Source organism: Lemur catta, chromosome 6 (genome assembly GCF_020740605.2).
Source record: "Lemur catta isolate mLemCat1 chromosome 6, mLemCat1.pri, whole genome shotgun sequence".
In the NCBI taxonomy this organism is placed as follows: domain Eukaryota; kingdom Metazoa; phylum Chordata; class Mammalia; order Primates; family Lemuridae; genus Lemur; species Lemur catta.
Window position 1 is genome coordinate 80,424,870 of NC_059133.1, and position 21,659 is coordinate 80,446,528.

General features: G+C 36.6%; 1 protein-coding gene across 2 annotated transcripts in view; it reads left to right on the forward strand.

The window, feature by feature from the left end:
• The window catches only part of ABCC9 (ATP binding cassette subfamily C member 9), a 123,983-nt gene that overhangs the window by 36,023 nt on the left and 66,301 nt on the right, over nucleotides 1–21,659 (forward strand). For both annotated transcript variants that reach the window (XM_045554216.1, XM_045554217.1), the window contains exons 16-19: nucleotides 6,448–6,556; nucleotides 10,886–10,990; nucleotides 14,946–15,018; nucleotides 18,305–18,410. In XM_045554216.1, the coding sequence (XP_045410172.1) occupies nucleotides 6,448–6,556; nucleotides 10,886–10,990; nucleotides 14,946–15,018; nucleotides 18,305–18,410 (393 nt within the window). The remainder of the gene's footprint in view (nucleotides 1–6,447; nucleotides 6,557–10,885; nucleotides 10,991–14,945; nucleotides 15,019–18,304; nucleotides 18,411–21,659) is intronic.

A 21,659-nucleotide genomic window follows, 5' to 3' on the forward strand; every position in this document is an offset into this window, starting at 1 on the left:
AGGTTAAAGGGGGTATTATTTTTAAGATTTTTTAATGAATACAGCCATAATGTTATAATATTTTCCATTAAAGCTGTCCCAGTTTATATTGCCACCAATAGTGACAGAGAGTACTCACATCAACACATATTTATTGTTTTAATTTTAATTTAGTCTGGCAAAAAAAAAAATCCAGGCTCATGATCTCTGAAAATGGAAAGAATTATAAAACCATTTAGTATTTTGCTCATTTAAATATGCTTCTATAGTGTTTTCAACCAGTGTCTCACTTATAATTTACCATAACACACAACTATAAAAATAGATGTCATATGATAGAGACCATTTCTGCACCATTTTTACTTATATAAATGTGTACCAAACTGCATGCTACTACCCTATCTAAACCATAGTCTACATGTCCCATAGTCTATCATCAACAAAGCAGTCTTAAAGTAGTGTGTTGCTTTTTGATATATGATCTTTATAAACCTTATAAAACCTCAGCAAGTTTCGTACATAGTCATTATCATCTTTATATCTGGCCTTTGAAAGAAATGCCAAGATGCTGCAATACTGAAGGAGAACTGGAAAATTAAGCCCTTCAATGTATGAGGTATGATGTTGCCATTGACAGCAACATAGAACATCTCTTGTAAGGTCTATTAAAATGAGATTATTTTCCCCATGTCTATGTATTGCTAAGAAAAATAGTATTTATTGTTCAAAATGCCAGAATCTCCAGTTTTAGGCAATAGTTTACCTTGGCTTAACAATGCTTAATACAAAATAACATTAAAATGCGTACAAATTATCTTATTATAAACCAAAGTCTGTTAGGATATGATAGTATCATAACATTGTTTCAATTTTATTCTCTAAGACTCAAGTCTCCAACCCCTGGGCCGTGGACTGGTACCGATCTGTAACCTGTTAGGAACCGGGCCTTATCACCACCTGAGCTTTGCCTGTCTCCAGCCCCCAACCCCATCCATGGAAAAATTGTCTTCCATGAAACCGGTCCCTGGTGCCAAAAAGGTTGGGGACCACTGCTCTAAGACATATCATTAATAACCAAGTCTTAGCTGTTAGTGTTTAGAGCTCGGGCCCTCTGACCACATCCACCCTCGTTTTCTTATTGTTCTGCTTTCTGAAACACTTACACAGATCACTGACTGCTTTTTGCAGCACCACTTCCAAATTAGGCAGTGCTCTGGAAGGGAAGCGACTTCACACAATAAAATTGATAAATGGCCAGAGTCTGCTATTTTGGTCCTTATTTTCATTTTCTACACTTAACAACTGTCCCTTTCACGGTAGCCCTTTTAATTAGAATTTGACTTTCTCCTACAAGTGGAAATAGAAAGCCATTGATAACTTAGAATAGATCTAACTCCTCTGAAATCAGAAGGTTATCAAACATCAAAAGGACTTTAAGAGTTGATTTTGAAAAAAAAATGAAAACCATCTAGGGGTGTCCCCCAAGTCTGTAATGTACAATTCTGCGGTGGGAAGTCCTAGTACAGTGGAGGGTGGATTATCCCCTGTATATTTCTGCAGAGCACTCGCCCTTCTGCACGTCTCAGGGAAAAGGCATTTGCCAGTTTGATAAAGACCAGTCTGCCTTCAGGGCTCAGTTGCTTTCCCAGGCCATAGCCCAAATAGAATCTGCTTATAAAAACTTGCTTCTCGAAAATGAGTTTCAGTGGTTGAATTGTGGGTCCTACAGAGATGGCTGATCAGCAGAGGACGCCAGTCCTTTTACACACTATGTGCTGGTTTTCTGGGAACCCAAATGAGTCCTTTCCCAGTATTGACTGAACTTGTGGCATTTTCTTCTGTGCCTGAGAGCCTGTGACCGGTCTTTGATGCCAGTTGGCCCACTGTGAGTTAAGCAGCCTGTTTATAATGGGAAACTTTGGTCAGCTGATTTTGAAACCTCCTCTTCAGGACTGTGAAAATCACAAGCCCTTTACTTCACTGCCATGCATTCAGAAGTTTGGTGGTTTAGAATGGGCTGAAGCATACTCCCAAACTTGTGTTACATGTGCGTGAAGAGATTTGTAAACTTCTCTACTGGAGGAAAATGCCACACCATGTAAAATTCTCAGCTTCTGGAAAGTTCTATGCTCTCTTTTAAAAACGTTTAGCTTGTTAGCCAAAGTTGTCTTCATGGCATTCAATGGACGGCACCCATTTATGACGTGTATACATAATAAAATGGAAGGAAGAGGCAGTTACGATTCAGGTTGTTTCCTCACAACCCCCAGCGCCCCACACCACTGGAGTTTTCATGAGCATTTTGTGATAAATGTTATGGTCCACATTTGCAAAACAGAGTGATAAAAAGTCACTATTATCTAAAATATTAAAATACTGGAATGAATGATGTTTTTCAGGATACCTGCCTCACTTCTCCACTTCGCTTTATTTGTAAGGAAATAATTTACGTGTTTTGCTTTTCTGGAGGAGAATATGGTGCATCCTTTATAAATAACTTGAGTTGAAGTTTCTGGTATTTGATGTATAATGCAATATCTATGTCCAAAGATGTTATTTGCCAAGGGGAAAAAGTGTAAAACCAATCTCTTCCTTTTGCTGAGAAATAACTCTGTGTCCTTTTTCTCATGTAGCTTCCAGAAGAATGCATGCTTGGCCAGCCTACTTCATTACCTTCAGTCAAATAAGTTGTATTGACATTTATCAGAAAGCATATTTACACTTTGGCCTGGTCGCTGTCTTCCAGTTTACAAACTTTCATAATTCCTGCAGAAAATACATGTGACTGCCAGCAACAAAATCAGTTATTCCCAATTAATATAGCATCTGTCCAAGCTATATCTAAACACACAAAGTGAAATTTGAGAAGTGAAAAAATAACATGTGTAACTAAGACCTTAAATACTTTTGTGAATAATCTAAATAAGTGAGGAATTAGTGAAACACTGAACTAGAAAAGTAGAGGAGTAAGGATAGCAAATTGATTAGTATCAAATATACCTGTTTTCAAATCCTGCCACTGCCATGAAATACTCATTGTTTGACCTCAAACATCAAACTTGTTATTTAGTGTCTCTATAGCTCAGCTTCCTCGCTTGTCCAGTGAGGACAATAACATCGCCTGTTTATGGTGATTAATAAAATTAAATGAGATAATACACAAAAAGTACCTAGCACATTGCCTAAATATTTTAGGAATTTTACAAATCTGCATTTTACTAATTTATCACCATTTTACCCATATCCCCTTCATGTTTCAGAGCATATTCTGTGGGTCTACATTCATTTATTAATACTTTAGGTGAATTGCTTGGCATTAGGGATTGCAAAGGTAAAAGGTGGACAGAAATCCTCATGGAGTCCACAGTCTAGTTGGAGAGACCAGAAAGGGAAACTAATTACAATATGTTGTGTTAACATGGTGTGATACAGCTAATCACAGAATGTCATGGGCCCATGTGTGATGGTCACTGAAGCTGACTGAGAGAGAAGGAGTACTATCTGGTCAGTAAAGATTTAAAAGGAAGTGTGGCTCTTTCATAGCATCTTAAAAACTAAGTAAGACTTGGCCAGTTGGAGAAAAAAGGGAAAACATGTTTTATCAGAGGAAACAAGATATGCAAGGGGAAGGGGTGAATAAGTAGATGAGAAATCTTGGTATATTCAGGGGACTAAAGTAGTTCAATGTCATTGGAGAAAAAGTTATGGTGTACAAAATATCAGGGCTTGAAGCAGGAGAGTAAAATCCTGATCAGCTTTTAGATGATGCTAAAGGTACGGAAAGGCAAAGGGTGCCATTTGTTGTTTTAAAGAGAGGACTGTTACGTGAATATATTTGCGTTTTAAAAATATAATGCTGGCAGTGTGGTGGTGGAAATTACTTCACCCTTGGTCAGGATTCGTGCATTTTCCATCATTGTTTTGCCTCAGTGATTTTTGAAAGGACCTCATAGGAACAGGGAATACTTTTCATATTACCCATATATTCATTCACCAGACATGTCTTGAGGAATTACTGTGCTATATTTTAGGCATTGGGCTAGATTCTGAAGATGAAAATCTTTGCTCTTTAGGAGTTCATCATCTAATGGGAGAGATAGACATGTAACCAACAGTAACAAAACAATGACAAAATATCAGTACAGGAGATTCTCAGCAAGAAACCCCAGAATGATTGGAGACATGGGAGGGGAAGGGGAGACAGGTTCAGAGAAGGGTTAGTCTTGGGGTCCATTGACGTTTCTTGTAATTGGTGTTCCACAGTAGGATGCTATGAAGAGAAAATTCTCCCCACCTGCAATTAAGTTCAGGGAGCATTGTTTCTGATGTTCAGCAAGAATGTTCAGCATTTATTCCATAAAAGTTTCAGTAAGATTTGTGTCTATACTAGAAAAGTGAAATGGAGAATTAACCAACTTTACTTAAATGTCTGAATTGTTGGTTTATTCCATCTTTGATTTACTCAGAAAACATTCGTAGAACAATGTGTACCAGGTGTTGTTAGACTTGGAGTTACAAAGGCAAATGAACCTGGCTTCTGTACTTTCATTTGTGTGCAGAGACAGCGTGAGATTGTTTGAAAGGTATTCGTTCCTTTGGTTGATAGAGCTGTGCTCCTTAAAATCAAATGTCTTCAAAACATAGGAACAGCAGGACAATTATAATCTATTATGTAAAAGTAAAGAAGGATTAACTGCCATTTGAAATGAATAAAATACTATTTCCTAAGGCATTTCTGACACTGTGGCTTTCAAGTCTATACTGTCAGACTTTGCTGACAAAGACTCAAAGAACGTGCACAAACTGAAGCTCTTAATAAACAACTCTCTCTCTTAGTTCCCTGTAAGTGCCATGTGGAAGTTAATAGTGAGACTGCCCCAATGCATTTTATCTACCTTCATGTTTCTATGGCATGCGAGGCCAAAAGACTGAAAGATCATGAACAACAGACTGAATTAAATTTCCTTGTTTTCATTTTATTGCATGTCACAAAAACAAACTCTGCAGACTTATCTGGAGGCACTTGACTACAAGCTCAAATAAAAATTTTTTTAAAAAGAAAGCTTTTTATTTCAAATGTATTTTTTCCAGTTTCCTGTCAAAGGCAGTATCTCCCCTGTCATTGATGCTGCATGTACCAAACAAGTTTGTCCACTTTCAGCATCCTAGCATGCTAAAAAGGAGCATTTCTTTCCCTTTGCAACCAAGTTTTCTTTTGTATATTATTTTATTTATAAGAGGATGTTTTCAAACCGTGTTACTGGTTTTTTTGTTTGTTTTTGTTTGTTGTTTGTTGTTGTTGTTTTGAGACAGCGTCTCACTCTCTTGCCTGGGCTAGAGTGCCATGGTGTCAGCCTAGCTCACAGCAACCTCAAACTCCTGGGCTCAAGCGATCTTCCTGCCTCAGCCTCCTGGGTAGCTGGGACTACAGGCACACGTCAACATGCCCAGCTAATTTTTTCTATTTTTAGTTGTTTGGCTAATTTCTTTCTATTTTTAGTAGAGATGGGGTCTCGCTCTTGCTCAGGCTGGTCTCGAACTCCTGAGCTCAAGCAATCCTCCCGCCTCGGCCTCCCAGAGTGCTAGAATTACAGGCGTGAGACACCGCGCCCGGCCCCATGTTACTGTTTTATTTGTTTTGTGTATTTATTTTTGCTTTGGATGCTATGATACTGGTTTGAGATTAGAATGAGTAGGTAAATGAGCCAAGGAGTCATGTGCCCAGCCCAAGGAGACCACAGTAAATGTTTGCAAACCACTCTTCCAGAGCAGGGCCTCTCACACTATAATGTGCTTGTGAAGCACCTCTGGATATTGTTAACACGCACATTTTGATTCATATTTGGGGATGGAGACTGAGATTTTTATGTTTCTAATAAGCTCTCAGCTGACGCTGGTGCTGCTTGTCCTTGGCCAACACTTTGAGTAGCAGGACTCTAGAGGGCCCTCTCCTTGCCAGGTTCAGAAAGTATGTGTTGTACATAGTGCTTCAGCAAGATACACGGTGGTCAGGGACCCCAGATCTGCATATTATATGCTAAGTGATTTTAGGCAGGTTACTTAACTATCTCACTTCTCCTCATTTATAAATTTAGGATAATAAGAATACTTTCCTCATTGGTTTTATTATTTTTAACCACCCTGTTTCAAGTTGCTATCCAACTCCACTATCTTTGGAAAAGAATATAATTGCAAAAAAAAAAAAATGCAAAGGAAATTCTGCTGAATTTAGGGTTTTCCTGGGATTTTCTGGTTTTAGCTCTGGAATTCCCATGTCTTAGAAACCCCTCAGTCCGGGGCAATTTAGGATGTTTGGTCAATCTAGCTGAATTCCTAGTTGGTCTTGAAAAATGACTCTCACAGGCTATTCACCATGATAATGGGGGGAGTTTATTTAGGTAGTACTTTCTTGGAGGTGGTTTTTGTTGTTAACTGTTATTCTGTGTTTGTTTCTGTGCTTTTTTGCAGTGTTCAAAAGCTGAATGAGTTTCTCTTGAGTGACGAGATTGGTGATGACAGCTGGAGAACTGGTGAAGGTTCTCTCCCTTTTGAGTCCTGCAAGAAACACACTGGAGTTGTAAGTGCTTTTTCTTGTTATGGAGGCTGTGAGTAGTGGACAGTCTCAGCAGAATGGATGGATTAATAGGGGTGCAATTAGAAGAAATTATAAACTTAATGTTTTAACCTATATGAAGAAAAATTGCTACCTGCTTCTGTACAGCCTCACAAGTCTAAAATCAATAAATAAATGTATAAGGCTTGTCTTTGTACATCATGAAAGAATTATGCTAAGAGGGGCAACACATGCTCAATTTGAAAGGAAATCGAGAGGTTGTTTACCCTAAGCTTTGTGTAAAAACAATACAAAATAAGCTTACTACTCCTACACCATATTCTTAAAACACCTTTTGGCTATATTACATTGTTTAGTTGAAAACATGCTTTCTGTTGCATCACATATTTTGATCCGTTTAATATATTACATTACATTACTTGTTTTTATTTTCCAGCTGAATACATTGAGTCTGTATGTTGTATGGTGTGAATTAAGTCATAAGATTAGTAAGTGGCAGAGTGAGAATTCAAACCTGAATCTTGTAATTTACAGAACAGTTCATTCATCCATGATACATACTTAGTATCTACTTAAAGTCTAGAAACATAGTGTTATTTTGTCATGTATATGTAATAAATAAACCATTTATTATGTATTTGTCTGTGTTTTTAGACTGACTGACTACCCTGTACTTTGTGGCAAGACCTAGGGATGCAGCTATGAACAAGGCACACAAGAGCCTTCCTGTCACAAAGGTTGTTTTCTTGAGGCAGGAGGCAGATTATAAACAAATTCAAACAATAAGATAGTTTCACTGTGTGAAGAAAATAAAAGAGGGTATCAGAGAGTGAATAGAGTACTTGAAGCAAGGTGGTCATTTCCGAGAAGGGCCTCTGCAGAGCCAGTGTTGAGCTGAGACCTGAATGAAGAGCAGGTACCTTTCCTGCAAAGATCTGGGAAGAGAGAATTCCAAGCAGGAGAATGAGCAGATGCAAGAACTTGAGATAGGAATTACATTGGGGTATTCAAGGAACACAAGGGCACTATGGCTGGAGCCTGATGAAGAGGGGAAAGTTGAGGCAGGGTAAGAACAATGATTGGGTTCTTGTAGACCACGTATTTATGAGTTTGGATTTTATCTACATGCAATAGGAAATCACTGGAAGGTTTTAAAGTAGGGACTAATATAATTTCATTTGTATTTTTAAAAGATCACTTTGGGTGCTGTGTAGAGAGAAGTCAATGGGGACAAAGAGTGAACAGGTAGACCAGTAAAGAGGTCGTTATAATCACATAGGCAAGAGATGGTGATGGTTAGAATTAGAGTTCTTATTGCAGTTGCAGCGGACATTGTGAAAAAGTGATCAAATTCAGTGTCCATTTTTCAGTTTGAACTGGTAAAAACTTGCTAGTATATTGGATTACGAGATGAAGAAACAAAAGAACTCAAGGAGGAATCCTATGTTATTGGCTTGAGCGATTGGTAGACAGTGTAGCCATTAACAGAAATAGGAAGGTGGAGAAATGAGTAGATGGGTGTTGAGGTGGAATCAAGAGGTATATTTTGCACATGCTAATTGTGAGATTCTTCTTAATCCAAGAAGAGACATCAGCATTGGAGATGTAAATGTAAGAGTCATTAGTCATTAGAGAACATTTAAATCAGTGGTACTGAACGATACCACTTTCTTGAAGGGTGTGTCTGAAAAATTCTTTCAAATGAATATGTATATCTCATAACAGTAAAATAGGAAGGTGTTATTCCGAAGTGAGTCATGTTATAAGTTAAAATTAGTTATTCATGTTACTACTAGATAAAATATGAATATGTTTATCATTTATGTGACCCATCAAAAAGGTACATGCACTCTTCTTACTAGAATTGATTAGAACTTGGAAAGCATTTACCAAGGAGTCAATCTATATTAATTTTTTATATCATATTTAAAATTGCTGACAATAGTTAAGACAAGCATTTGGCTTTATTTAGACTTACTGTTTTCTTCTGCTTTTCTGGAGTTACTCTTCTACTTTCTAAGTTGTTTTATAGGGCAGGTGTGGTTTTGTTGGAGAAGGAACTATCATGCATGCTTATATACACTAGAGTAATGATGTCTCAGAATGCTGACTTGGTATTGTGTGGACATGGACATGAAGACAAAAATGCATTAGAGAGTGTCTATACTTTTAGGCAGCAGGAAAGGGAAATATTTGATTAGAACCAGCCTTGTCACATAATTTGGATGATCCTAGACTATCAAAGAACTCACTCGATCATCTTTCAGAGATGTAGGGATGAACAGAGTGAGATGACCTCAGGAAAAGGGATATAGGAGGTCAAGTTCATGGAGCTGGGGAAATGTAAATAATTTTTTTTTGGTAGGAGATGAGGGATAGAAGAAAAACTGAACTGAGGGAAGGTTTTTGGAAGGAAAAAAGAATCCCCTTCAAATGCATCCAATATCTTCAGGGTTATTGAAACCAGGCTGGACTTCTGATGTCTTTCAGGGTCATTCATCACTGCTGATGGGCCAAACCACAAATGACAAACTCTTTAAAATGGAGTGAAAAAAGCTGTGTGTTTGAAAATAACACTAATGGAAACTCCTTCTTGAGAGTGCTTAAGATACTATGTATTCTGTAAAAGCTTGGAGTTAAGTGGTTTTGGCTGTAGAATCTCCGTGGAGAATTAGTGGAGTTCTAGAGCCAAAGACTCTTCAAATTACATCTGTGGAGCTCCAACTCAAATCTCTGTCAACACATCTCTTCTTCCCACCCTCTTCTTAGTTTTGTGAAGGGCATGAAGTCATTCCTTTTAGATCTCTGGGGGCAGTACTACTATAGAATTAAAGACTTTAGAAGACTGAATTTTATATATAGGTATGGACCTGTTTTGTGTGGAAAATATATTTAGCCTGAAGGATAGTGGCTTTCTACAACATCCCATGTAATGTACTTCCAGGGTTGTCTGTGAGGGCTGTGGGAAGGAAAAACAAAACTAAAATAAAATTTCATGACTACATGCTCCCTCTCTCTCTAAGTCAAAATGTATGCAGTATTTTCTATGTGACAGAGCACGGCTAGTACTTTACTTTCAATCTTCTCAGTGGCTTTTTAATGTGTGTATTTATTTGCATGTAGCCTAGCAATGTACTATCTGATAGTTTGATGTGCTGTTGATACACGAGTTGATGGAAATTGGAAGAGCGATATCTTGTTTGGATTAAATTACTGATTGTTCAAGGACATTCCTAAATCCCATAGTAGAACCCAGTGGATTTTTCAAAAAGCTAAACCTGCAATTCCAGGCCAAAAAAAAAAAAAAAAACGTTTCACAATTCTAAAATCCTTTGTTTTTTAGGTAACTTAACAGCTTTAAAGCATATTACTATTTAGCCTTTATAATCTCCCTAAAGTATTTAAGGAAGACAGATAATTATTTATGTTGGAATATTTGCTCATTAAGTTTCTAGAAGAAATTTTGAGCTTTTCAATTTTTTCAAATTAGAAGTTTACAGAGCTAAATATTCTACCTTCTCTTTAGCCATTTATCTCTATGTGAAATTAAACTAAAAATTGGAGAATGACAGATTTCTAATTATGACCTAACTAAAGTTCACTTTAAATACGTGAAGACTGTCACACCTCGGCTGGCATCCTCTTTACAAAGTATGCTTTCATCTCTTGACTAGGAATAGCGCTATAACATTGGATATAGACTAGATCATTCTATGTAGCTTATGGATCTCCATATGAAACATTGTACATCTTTGGGCAAACAATTCTCGATCTTTATACTTTTGTTAATCCACAATAAATTCTTGGGTGATGTGCAGCTCAATCTGATTTATGTGAGTGTATCAGATTCAAAATCCTCATGATTCCGAGGCTGATCGATAATGTAGCGCTCAAATGTCTACAAGCCCTATAGCCTGACAAGTGGATTCTAGTTTGACCCGAGTTAATTTGATCACCTTTCGATGCAACACACGGTATTTTATTGCCTGGATATATTCATCCATCTCCCTGTAGAAAGATTGCCCCAAACCTAGTTTGTGACTCAGTACTTGAACTTCCATCCTTGGTAAGTATTGTATCTTCATATTATATTTTCATTTCTCTTACGAGGCGTGTGAGTTAGGTTTAAAATTACAGCTTAACAATTTTTTATTATTTGCTTTTTTGGGGGAGAAGCTGTCAAAATAATTTAAATGTGAAAGTAATTCACTGTACTTGTTTCTTTGTCTTGGAATTTAAGTGGAGAAGTAGAAATGTGAGTTAATGTTCAGTGAAACCTCAATTTTCTCATAAAGCTTCAACTTGTGTTCTTTTCCATTTGGGATGCGGCAGCCGAAAACTATAAACAGGAAGCAGCCTGGAAGATATCACCTGGACAGCTATGAGCAATCAACACGACGTCTACGCCCCGCGGAGACAGAGGATATTGCAATAAAGGTTATTTTATTTCCCGGGTTCTTACGTGAACAGAAGCATTTACATTACTACTTTTTGGTGACGTTCTGCAAAAGTACTCTAAATCATGTCTTTAAAGTCTCTTTGCCGTGGTCATTAATCCTAATAACATTTTAAAAAATATTCCTATGAGTTTATAATTCTCAGCTCTTCTTCACCTCCCACTCCCAGTTTTTGCTCCAGCAGTGTTAAGTACGTTTTGATAACTAAAGTATGAGCCTTTCTGGTGAATTTGCCTTAGAAGATAATGTGGAATGTATTTCTTGTAGTTCTCTTAACGTTTATCAACCAAGTAAATTGATTTATAGGGAACACCAATATTAAAAATTCAAATCTTAGAGAAATAAATCAGATAATAATTGTTTTGAACCAAGAAAGGCCTAGACCAGTGTCGTGTGCATTCACCCAGCTTCCCAATACTGCCTTTGATCTCATTTCAAGCTTGGCGTCTTGTACTGTCCCCAGGCCTGTGTGCTTAAGGTACAACCGGCAACCACAGGCACACCAGCTGGGGACTGACAGTTGAGGATAAGCCCCGGGGAGTGGTCAGTGTTACCATGGACTGGAACAGATGCCTGCAGTGGTCAAGGGCCTCCAGCCATCAGAGCTGCTGGGGTTCTGGAAACCAGCCCTTTTAGAAAACTGGCGGCATTGGCTACTCCAGGATATCCAACTCCCCTGCGTGGCGCAGGCCAATCAGAGAGAGGTGGAGAGGCGGAGGCTCAGCATGGGATGCATAGTAAAGCCAAGAGCTACATTTAAATCTTCTCTCTCTCCTTGACATCGACATATCTTCCCACAAATAGGCACTTGGCAGCTGGAACAAACACGTTATTGTATGTAATAAGCTAGTGTTAGCCCTACCTCTGTCGTTAGTTTGATATGTGACATTTGGGTAAATTACCATGCCTCTGTGAGCCATGGTTTGCTCATCTTGAGGTGAACATGCCATTTTAGCATGGTTTTGAAGATAAAAGGATGTATCATGTGAGTTTTAAAAAGCGATCTAGTGATTCTTAACTTTGGCTGTACATTAGAATCACCTAGAAAGCCATATATATATGGCATATATATAAAATACACACACACACACACACACACACACATAACACACACACCCCTGGGCATCATTTAAAAAAATGGTTCTAGTAGCTCCCTAGACAATTATAATGTGCAGGCAGGCTGGGAACTAGAGGCTATGAAAAGATAAGGAATGAGAGATTAGAAAGGGCCCTCTATGCTGTTGTTTGCCACATATGCCCAGATGATAACTAAAAAAAATGAGACCAATATTTTTAATTGACATTTTCTGTTCAATATAGTAGGAATCTAAAAATATGTCTTTTATGCCTTATTGAATTTATTTTCATTTTGAAGGTAAAAAAAAGGATACCATAATTTTTTTTTTCCAAAATTGACGCTTCATGTGCCAGAAAAAAAAAAAAAAAAAAAAGCTACTAATTAATGGCCTTGAGTTTGTTGTACCTCTGAATGGCCACTATGGTTTCAGGCACACCTTCAAGCCCAAATTAATTTTTTTATTTTGGTGAAAACTCTCAAATTGGTAATAATCCATTTATCATTTTTGAAATATTTTATTGTGAAATACAATAACTACAGAAAAGTACATATATTGCTAGCTCCTGCAGAAAATGCCCCCAATACAACATTTGCTGCTTTCTCTCATACCTCTCCCCTGATATATATAATTACCACCTTAACTTTTACAGTCCTCATTTCCTTGATTATCCTTGCCATGCATGCCTCGCTAAAAACATATTTTTAGTTTTCTTTTTTTTTTTTTAGTTTAAATATATGTTTGTGTGTGTTCCTTCTTTTGTTCAACATTAGGTATGTACAAGTCATTCATCCACGTTGCTGTATATAGTTGTAATTCATTCATTCTTATTGCCAAATAGTGTTCTACTGTATACATATAGCAGAATTTATTTGTTCTAATTTTGATGGACTTTGGGTATTTTTCAGTCTGGGGCTATTGCTGAGTTTTAGGGTACGTGCATCCTTAACTTTCCTAGATAATGGCAAACTGTTTTTCAAAGTGATTGAGCCAATATACACTTCTACCAGTAGCTACTGAGAGTTCCAGCTGCTCCGAAACTTCACCAACGCTGCTCATTTCTTGGCCAAATGTTGTGCACTGGGAGGATGTGCAATTGTATCTTGCTGTGGTTTTTATTTGCATTTTTCTGATTACTAACGAGGTCTATATGTATTTATTTGGGCCGTTTGAGTTTAGATTTTCTTTTGCGTGAATTGCCTGGTTATTTGCCCTTTGCCTTTTAAAAATGCTGGGTACGACTTCTTTGACAGTTATATGTGATACAAAAGTCTTCTCTCTGTGGCTTGGCTTTTCACTCTATGTTATCTTTTAGTAAGCAGAAGTTCTTAATTTTACTATCGTCTAGTTTATATAACTGTTCCTTAATAGTTAATGCTTTGTTGTTGGTTTTTTTTTACCTTATCTAAGAAAACTTTTCCTACCTAGAGGTCATGAAGATATTTTATATAACGACTAAAAGCTTTGAAGCTACACTTTTCACTTTCAGTTCTTTAATACATTTAGATCCCATTTTGTGTTTAGTATGAAGTAGAGATTTGATTTAGTTAAGTAAATCAGAAATGAATGATTTATTGGTGAATTGTCATAAATTTAGCAGTAGTAAATTTAGTATAGTCATTTTACTGCATTTAGTAGTAAATCAGTAGGGTCTGATTTAATTTTTTAAGACCTTTAGTGTGGTATCAGTTACACATCAAAGACCTATTTATGTGTGGATCTATCGCTGGCCTGTATTTTTCTCTGATTCACTTGTCTGTCCAGTATTCCACTGTCGTGATTACTATGGATTTCTAATAAACACTGGTATCTTTTAGAACAAGTCCTTAAACCCTGTTGTTTTTCTTCTTAGCTATTTAATATATGTGGCCCTTTGGGAGAAAGAGGCTTAGGTGCTCTCGGGCTCACATCCTTGAATTTACGTGTTTCCTTATACTTTGACTTGGCATTTCTTAACTCCTTGCTTTAATGAGATTTTTTTACAAACTATATTTTGTTCAGCTTTTTACTTTTTTTCAGCAGGAAGAAATGGACAATGGCCTTTATAAGGCCCTGCCTTTAAATTTTAAAAAAGTTCTTTTCATTGAGGTGAAATTCACATAGCATACAATTAACCATTTTAAAGCAAACTGTTCAGTGGCATTTTTTACATATTGTGCAACCACCACCTCTACTTAGTTCCAAAACATTTTCATCACCTTAAAAGGAAACCTCAAACCATTAAGCAGTGCTCTCCATTTCCCACTCCCATTGCCCCTGGCAATAGCCAATCTCTATCCTGTCTCTATGAATTTGCCTATTCTGGATATTTCATATAAATGTAATCATACAATAGGTGATTTTTTTGTGTCTCTCTGGCTCCTGCCTTAACTTTTTCCCTGTATCCCTGATCCTCATTCCTATCCACCCCACCCACTTCCCCACCCTACCGCACCACCCACCCCAGCCATTATAGTACCAGCTACAATGTGCTTGCTTAAGCATGCTTATGTCCTTGTAAAATATGTAGTGTTGTCATAAGCATCTGTTTCCTTTCAGTTTACTTCAATGTTTTTATGATAGTTGGCTCCTTTTAACTGTACCTCTGTATCCTGTAGTATGCATCAGTGCATTTTACTTATCCCCTAGTGATAGAGGGATTCCGTCCCTCTATCACAAACCTTGTTAGGATGATCATCATTGTACCTATCCTTAATGAGCCTATGCAAAGATTTATTTATATGTTAGCTGATTTTCCAAAGTCAAACAGCTACCTTGTGTTGAAAGTCTTTCGGCACTTTAAAATGAAAAATTTATTCCAATTAGAATTATTCTTTAACACCACATATATAATCTAATTTCTATATTCTTCTTCTCTAGGTCACAAATGGATACTTTTCATGGGGCAGTGGTTTAGCGACATTATCCAATATAGATATTCGAATTCCAACAGGTAAGAATCATTTGTTATGCATTTTTGCAATGGTTAATTATCACAGCCATAGTTTTCCAAGGTAGTTGCACCTAACAAAAAAGAGAAGACTTTATAAAGGCATAAACATTATTTAAGGTTACTTATCTGTACCATGTAACATTTGCACCATGAATCACTGTGTCTCTGTGGGAATGACTGGGAATTATAAGACCTGCTCTTCGCTACAGAGTGTGTAGCTCTAGAGAAGTTATTTAATATTTACTGTTCAGTTGCTGATTTGTGTCATTTAAATAGTGGGGTAGTAGATTTCTCATTTTGTTTATGAAATATTTTTAACTTTTTTATTGATACATAATAATTGTATTAATACATATTTATGGGGCACATGTATTTATTACATGCTTAGAATGTGTAATGATCAAACCAGGATATTGGGGTATTCATCACCTTGAGTATTTATCATTTCTATGTGTTGTGAACATTTCAAGTTCTCTATTCTAGCTACTTTGAAATATACAATACACTGTTGTTAACTATAGTCACCCTACTCTACTATCAAATATTAGAATTTATATTTTCTATCTAACTGTCTATTTGGACCCATTGACATACCTCTCTTCATTCCCCCCCTCCCATCCACACTTTTCCAGCCTCTGGTATCTCTCATCCTACTCTCTAACTCTATGAGGTCGGCTTTTTAGCTCCCACATGTGAGTGAGAGCATGTGATATTTTCTGTGCCTGGCTTATTTCACATAATGACCTGCTGCAAATGACATGATTTCATTTTTTTAATGGCCAAATAGTATTCCATTGTGTATGTATACCAAATTTTCATTATCCATTCATCTGTTGATGTATACTTAGGTTGATTCCATATCTTTACTATTGTGAATAGTGTTGCAATAAACACGTGAGTGGAGGTATTCCTTTGATATGCTGATTTCTCTTCCTTCGGATAAATACCTAGTAGTGTACTAATTTACATTCACACCAATGATGTATAAGAGTTCCCTTTTCTCTGCATCATTGCCAACATCTGTGATGTTTGTCTTTCTAACTAGGGTAAGATGGTATCTCATTGTGGATTTGATTTGCATTTCCCTGATGATTAGTGCTTCTGTGAATTTGACTATTTTAGATACCTCATATAAGTGGAATCATGCAATATTTGTTTTTCTGTGGCTACCTTATTTTCACTTAGCATAATGTTCTCTACGTTCATCCATGTTGTTGCAAATAGCAGGATTTCCTTCTTTTTTAGGCTGAAGAATATCCCATTGTATATATGTGTACATATACATATATACACACACACACACACACATATATATATATACACCACATTTTCTTTATTCATTGATCTGTCGATGGACACTTGGATTGTTTTCATATCTTAGCTATTGTGAGTAATGCTACAATGAACATGGGGGTGCAGATACATCTTTGAGGTCCTGCTTTTAATTCTTTTATATAGATACCCAGAACTGAGATTGTTGGATCATATGGTAGTTCTATTTTTAATTTTTTGAGGAACCTCCATAGTGGCTGCACCATTCTACATTCCCAGCAACAATGTGTGAGGGTTCAATTTCTCCATGTTCTTGCCAACACATGTTATCTTTTGTTTTTTTGATAATAGCCATCCTAGCAGGTGGAAAGTGATATCTCAGTGTGATTTTGACCTGCATTTCCCTGATGATTAGTGATGTTGACCATATTTTTATATATCTGCTGGACACTTGTATGTCTTATTCAAAGAAATATCTATCCAAATTCTTTGCCCATTTTTAAATTGGATTATTTGGTTTTTTGCTATTGAGTTGTAGGAGATTCTTATTAATATATATTTTGGATATTGACTCCTTATCAAATAGATGCCTTGCAAATATTTTCTCCCATTCCATAAGTTGCCTTTTTACTCTGTTGATTGTTGCCTGTGCAAAAGCTTTTTAGTCGGATATAGTTCTCCTTGTCTGTTTTTTTGTTGTTGACTGTGCTTTTGGTGTCAAATCTAAGGAACAATTGCCAATATCAATGTCAAGAAGCTTTACCCCTATGTTTTCTTCAAGGGTTTTTACAGTTTCATATCTGACATTTAAGTCTTTAATCTATTTTTACTGATTTTTTTGTGTATGGTGTAATGTATGAGTCTAATGTTATTCTTTTGCGTGTGGGTATCCAGTTTTCCCAATACCATTTGTGAAAGAAACTGTCCTTTTCCCATTGTGTGATCTCAACACCCTTGTTGACAATCAATTGACTGTATACGCATAGGTGTATTTCTGAGCTCTCTCTTCTTTGCCATTGGTCTACATGGCTATTTTATGCTGATGCCATACTATTACTGTAGCTTTGTAATCTATTTTGAAATCAAGAAGTGTGATGCCTATAGCTTTGTTGTTCATTCTCAAGATTGCTTTGGCTATTTGGGTTCTATTGTGTTTCCATATGAATTTTGGGATTTTTTAAATTTCTCTAAAAAATACCATTGGGATTTTCTTAGTGGTTACACTGAATCTGTAGATTCTTTTAGGTAGTATGAAAATTTTAACAATTTTAATTCTTCCAGTTTGTGAAAATTAATTCTTCCAGTCTTTTGTGTCTGCTTTCTTTCATAAATGTCCTATAGTTTTCAGTGTACAAGTCTTTCACCTCCTTGGTTAAGTTTATTCGTCGATATTTATAGACTGACAAACTATCCCAAAAGGAAATTAAGAAAATAATAACATTTACAATAGCATCAAAAAGAATAAAATATTTGGGAATAAACCCAATAACTTTTATTTAAAATATCTAGATAATTGAACAGAAATCTTTTCTTTTTTTAACCTGGTCTGATAGTAGGTTAGGATTTTTCTATTATCCATGCAAGTCAAAGTGAAAAAATGGAGAGAGTGTCTTAATATTTAGCCCAAATAACTTTCATTCCAATTGCCTATTTTAGTCAAAACTTCCCCTTTCTCCTGAATGACTTGAATAATAAAGTTAAAACTAATACAGATGATCTAGGTGATTATTTCATTGCTCTCTTTACTAATGTAAATTGTACAGTTTATGTACAATGTCAGTTATTCCCATAGTTTTAAAAATAATAAATCAAAACCAATATGTTTTAATTTTTCTTTCCTTTTTACGAAAGATACATGTATCAGGGAAAGGAGCTATTTAGAATACCTTATTGCTGGAGACCAAAACTGGGCTATTGATTGTGAAACATTAGTCTTTTATAAATGCAGTTTGGTTATATCCTACAAGGAGAATTCCATCCCATCCTGTTATGATCCTGTGTTTCATTTCTCTAGGTCAGTTAACCATGATTGTGGGACAAGTGGGATGTGGAAAGTCCTCTCTCCTCCTTGCCATCCTCGGTGAGATGCAGACACTGGAAGGGAAAGTTCACTGGAGCAAGTAAGTGTATTTTTAATTGGTTTTTGTCATACATCTGATAGTCTTCCAAGAGAAAAACTTAGAGCAATAAATTCCTGTGCTGTGAGTCTGAGGACTCCTTAGAAGTAAGTGCAGCATTTAAAAAAAATTAGTAGGAACTTTAAATGTCCTAAATAAAAAATTATAAAACAATTTATTATAGAAATTTATAATAATATAAACTAGCATGTTGCTGATATTAAAGTAAGGTTGGAATTATAAAGATAGATTTATAAAGTTAAATGGGTAACACTCAAAGAAATAACTTAAAAACTCATTCTATAATAAAATAAGTTATGGAAAACTTGCATTATTTATAAAGCTTAAACATAAACAGTTCGTTAATGCTTCAGTCTTCAGAGAAGAAATATCAAATAATCTTTTCTGAAACCTTCATAAGAGCCTGAAAAATGAACTATTTCTCTTCATACCTAATTTGAACTAGATACTGGAATTATCTATTTAGAGATATGGATAGATCTGACTAGTGTGTCCTGCAACACTAAAGACAAGGAAAAGGAGGTGCTTCTTCTAGATATTTGAATGGTGGTTTGGGGTCTTCAAAGCACATTGTGGTAATAAAGTGATTCAGAACCATAATAGATAATTGGCTGATAAAGAGTAAATTATATTTGGTTGGGCCTAGCTAGTATACTCCTTATAAGGAGTTTATGAAAAAATTGGCTATAGCATATCTAAGAAATTGGACTACAGACCAGTGGTTCAGAAGCATGTGGAATTTTGCCCATAGGGGACATTTGGCAATATCGGGAGACATATTGTTTATCACACTGGGTCATTGGGCTGCTACTGATCTAGTGGATAGAGGCCAGGATGCTGCTAAATATTCTACAATGCACAGGACAGCCCCCACAACAAGGAGTTGTATTGCCCCAAATATCAGTTGTGCTGAGGTTGGGAAACATTGCTCTAGACCTACAGATGTTCTTTAATACCATTTTGTACCTACCATCGTGAGTTCCACTGTGGCTTAGTCTGCTGTTTACGTATACAGACATCTCTCAAGAATGAGTATAGACTATTTATGGGCCCTTTTAGAATAAATTCTATTTTAAACTCCAATTAAGAGAAGGAAATGCTTGGATGTAAAATTAGAACTAGAATCGATAGGATGTATAAATCCTGTTTTCAGTGTCACTGGCAAACGAAGGAGGCTGAGAAATGTTGAAGATACATTTTATCCCTGTTGGATAAGTCTAACAGATAGTGGTAGCCTTGAAACTATTTAGTGCTGTGGTCCCCAATACCTGGCCGTGGACTGGTACTGGCCCATGGCCTGTTAGGGACTGGGCCACAGAGCTCGGCCACTCCCCTTCCCCCCATCCATGGAAAAATTGTCTTCCATGAAACTTAGGAACTGGGGGGCTGCACAGCAGGAGGTGGGCGGTGGGGAGCAAGTGAAGCTTCCTGTGTATTTATAGCTGCTCCCCATCACTTGTATCGCTGCCTGAGCTCCACCTGCCCCTTAATCCCCCCCTGCCCCCGTGTAGAAAAATTGTCTTCCATGAAACTGGTCCCTGGTGCCAAAAAGATTGGGGACCACTGGTAGTGTATATCCAGCAGAAAGCTCAGTAAACCATTGCTATTTCAATTTACTTCACGGCAGGCTCCTGTTGGTCACTAATCTCAGGCATTAGACTGTTTTTCCTGCCACTGTCACCTTCTATCTTGGATGGAGAAGCAGGTCCTACTGGATTTAATTCTATTGTGTGACTTGTACCACCATAATCAAGTTTTTAGTTTTTGTTTTCACCCTGTTTCACCAGCATTAAAACAGAGAGAAAGAATGACAGACAGTGACAGAAAAAGCTTGAGATTTTATTTTCTTGCTTCTAGGAAGTTCTCCCAATCTGTTCTTCTCCAGTGTCATTTAACTTTCTGAGCTCTAGCTCCACTTGGGCCAATATTGACTCCCACTATTGTCAATAGTAATTATCATCATTTTGTTAATGAATAAATAAGTGACATGAGCCTATAGAAAATATTGTATATAATCTAGTTATTTATCTTCTTGCTTCCCTAAACATATATAACATTTATAGCCTATCTCATTTCATAGTGGTTCTATATTATTTTATTTAAAATAGAAAAGTATAGTAGAGTTTAAAAAAGGTAAAGAAATCAAGAAGGAAAATAAGGTTTAAATAATAATCTGAGATGGTAATAGACAAGCATGCATGTACTGGAGTCCTGCATAATTATAAAATATGGGCCACGAATTCCTCTCTGATCATCACGGAAGCTAGACAAAGGGGGAAACATGAGATAGAAGCATACATTTACTCAGTAGGGGTTAAGATTATTTTTCTTTTTGGAAAGAAGTATGAAAGAAAGCTCTCTAATGTATCCTAATAAAAAAGTCAATAAAATGTTATATAATTCTTAATGTCCTCAATATTCCTAAAATTTATTTAAAGGCAAATTCCACATGTCAATTAAATACCACTAAAATCGATAACATAAAAATAGAAAATTTAGTTAATGTTATTTGAGGGCTTAGGGGGCATGTGGGAGGGGGAAGGATGTGGTATAGGTAATATCAAAACAACGTGGCCTGAGTATGAAGATTTTCACTGTCCACTTTGATCCAGGAATGAAATTAACTACATTTGGACACAGGGATGAATGGTGCCTTATTTGGACCATCTTCCATTCTTAGTATGTTAGCCTGGGATATAGATATTTTGCTTTTTATTCCTCTTCTTTTTTTGTTCAACAAACATTTACTGAGGACATCCTTTGTGCTAAATATTGGTCTAGATATGAAGGATAGAGAAATAAGCAAGAAAGGCAAGTCCCTGATCTCAAGGGCTTACAGTCTAGAATGTGGCCTGTATGCAACACAGTAATCAAGGAAAAATCGATAATATTATACCAGAATAAATGGTGTGAAGATGATAAAACAAGGCAATATAGTGAAAGGTAGAGAATGAAAAACACTTTAGAGTGTATTTCAGGAAAGATCTTTGAGGAATTGACATTTGAGCTGAGTCATGAATGATTCTGTGGGGCCAGCCGAGCCAGGACCATGAATAGAAAAGCTGGCATGTGCAAGGTACCTCAGGTGCAAATGAACTTGGTGTGTTTGAGCATCAGAAAGGGGACTAGAATGGCTGGTGAATATTGCCTAAGGGAGGTACAATCTGAGGCTGCCTGGAGAGGGGGGCAGCTTTATGAACATGATAAGGAGTTAAGATTTTATTCTAAGTT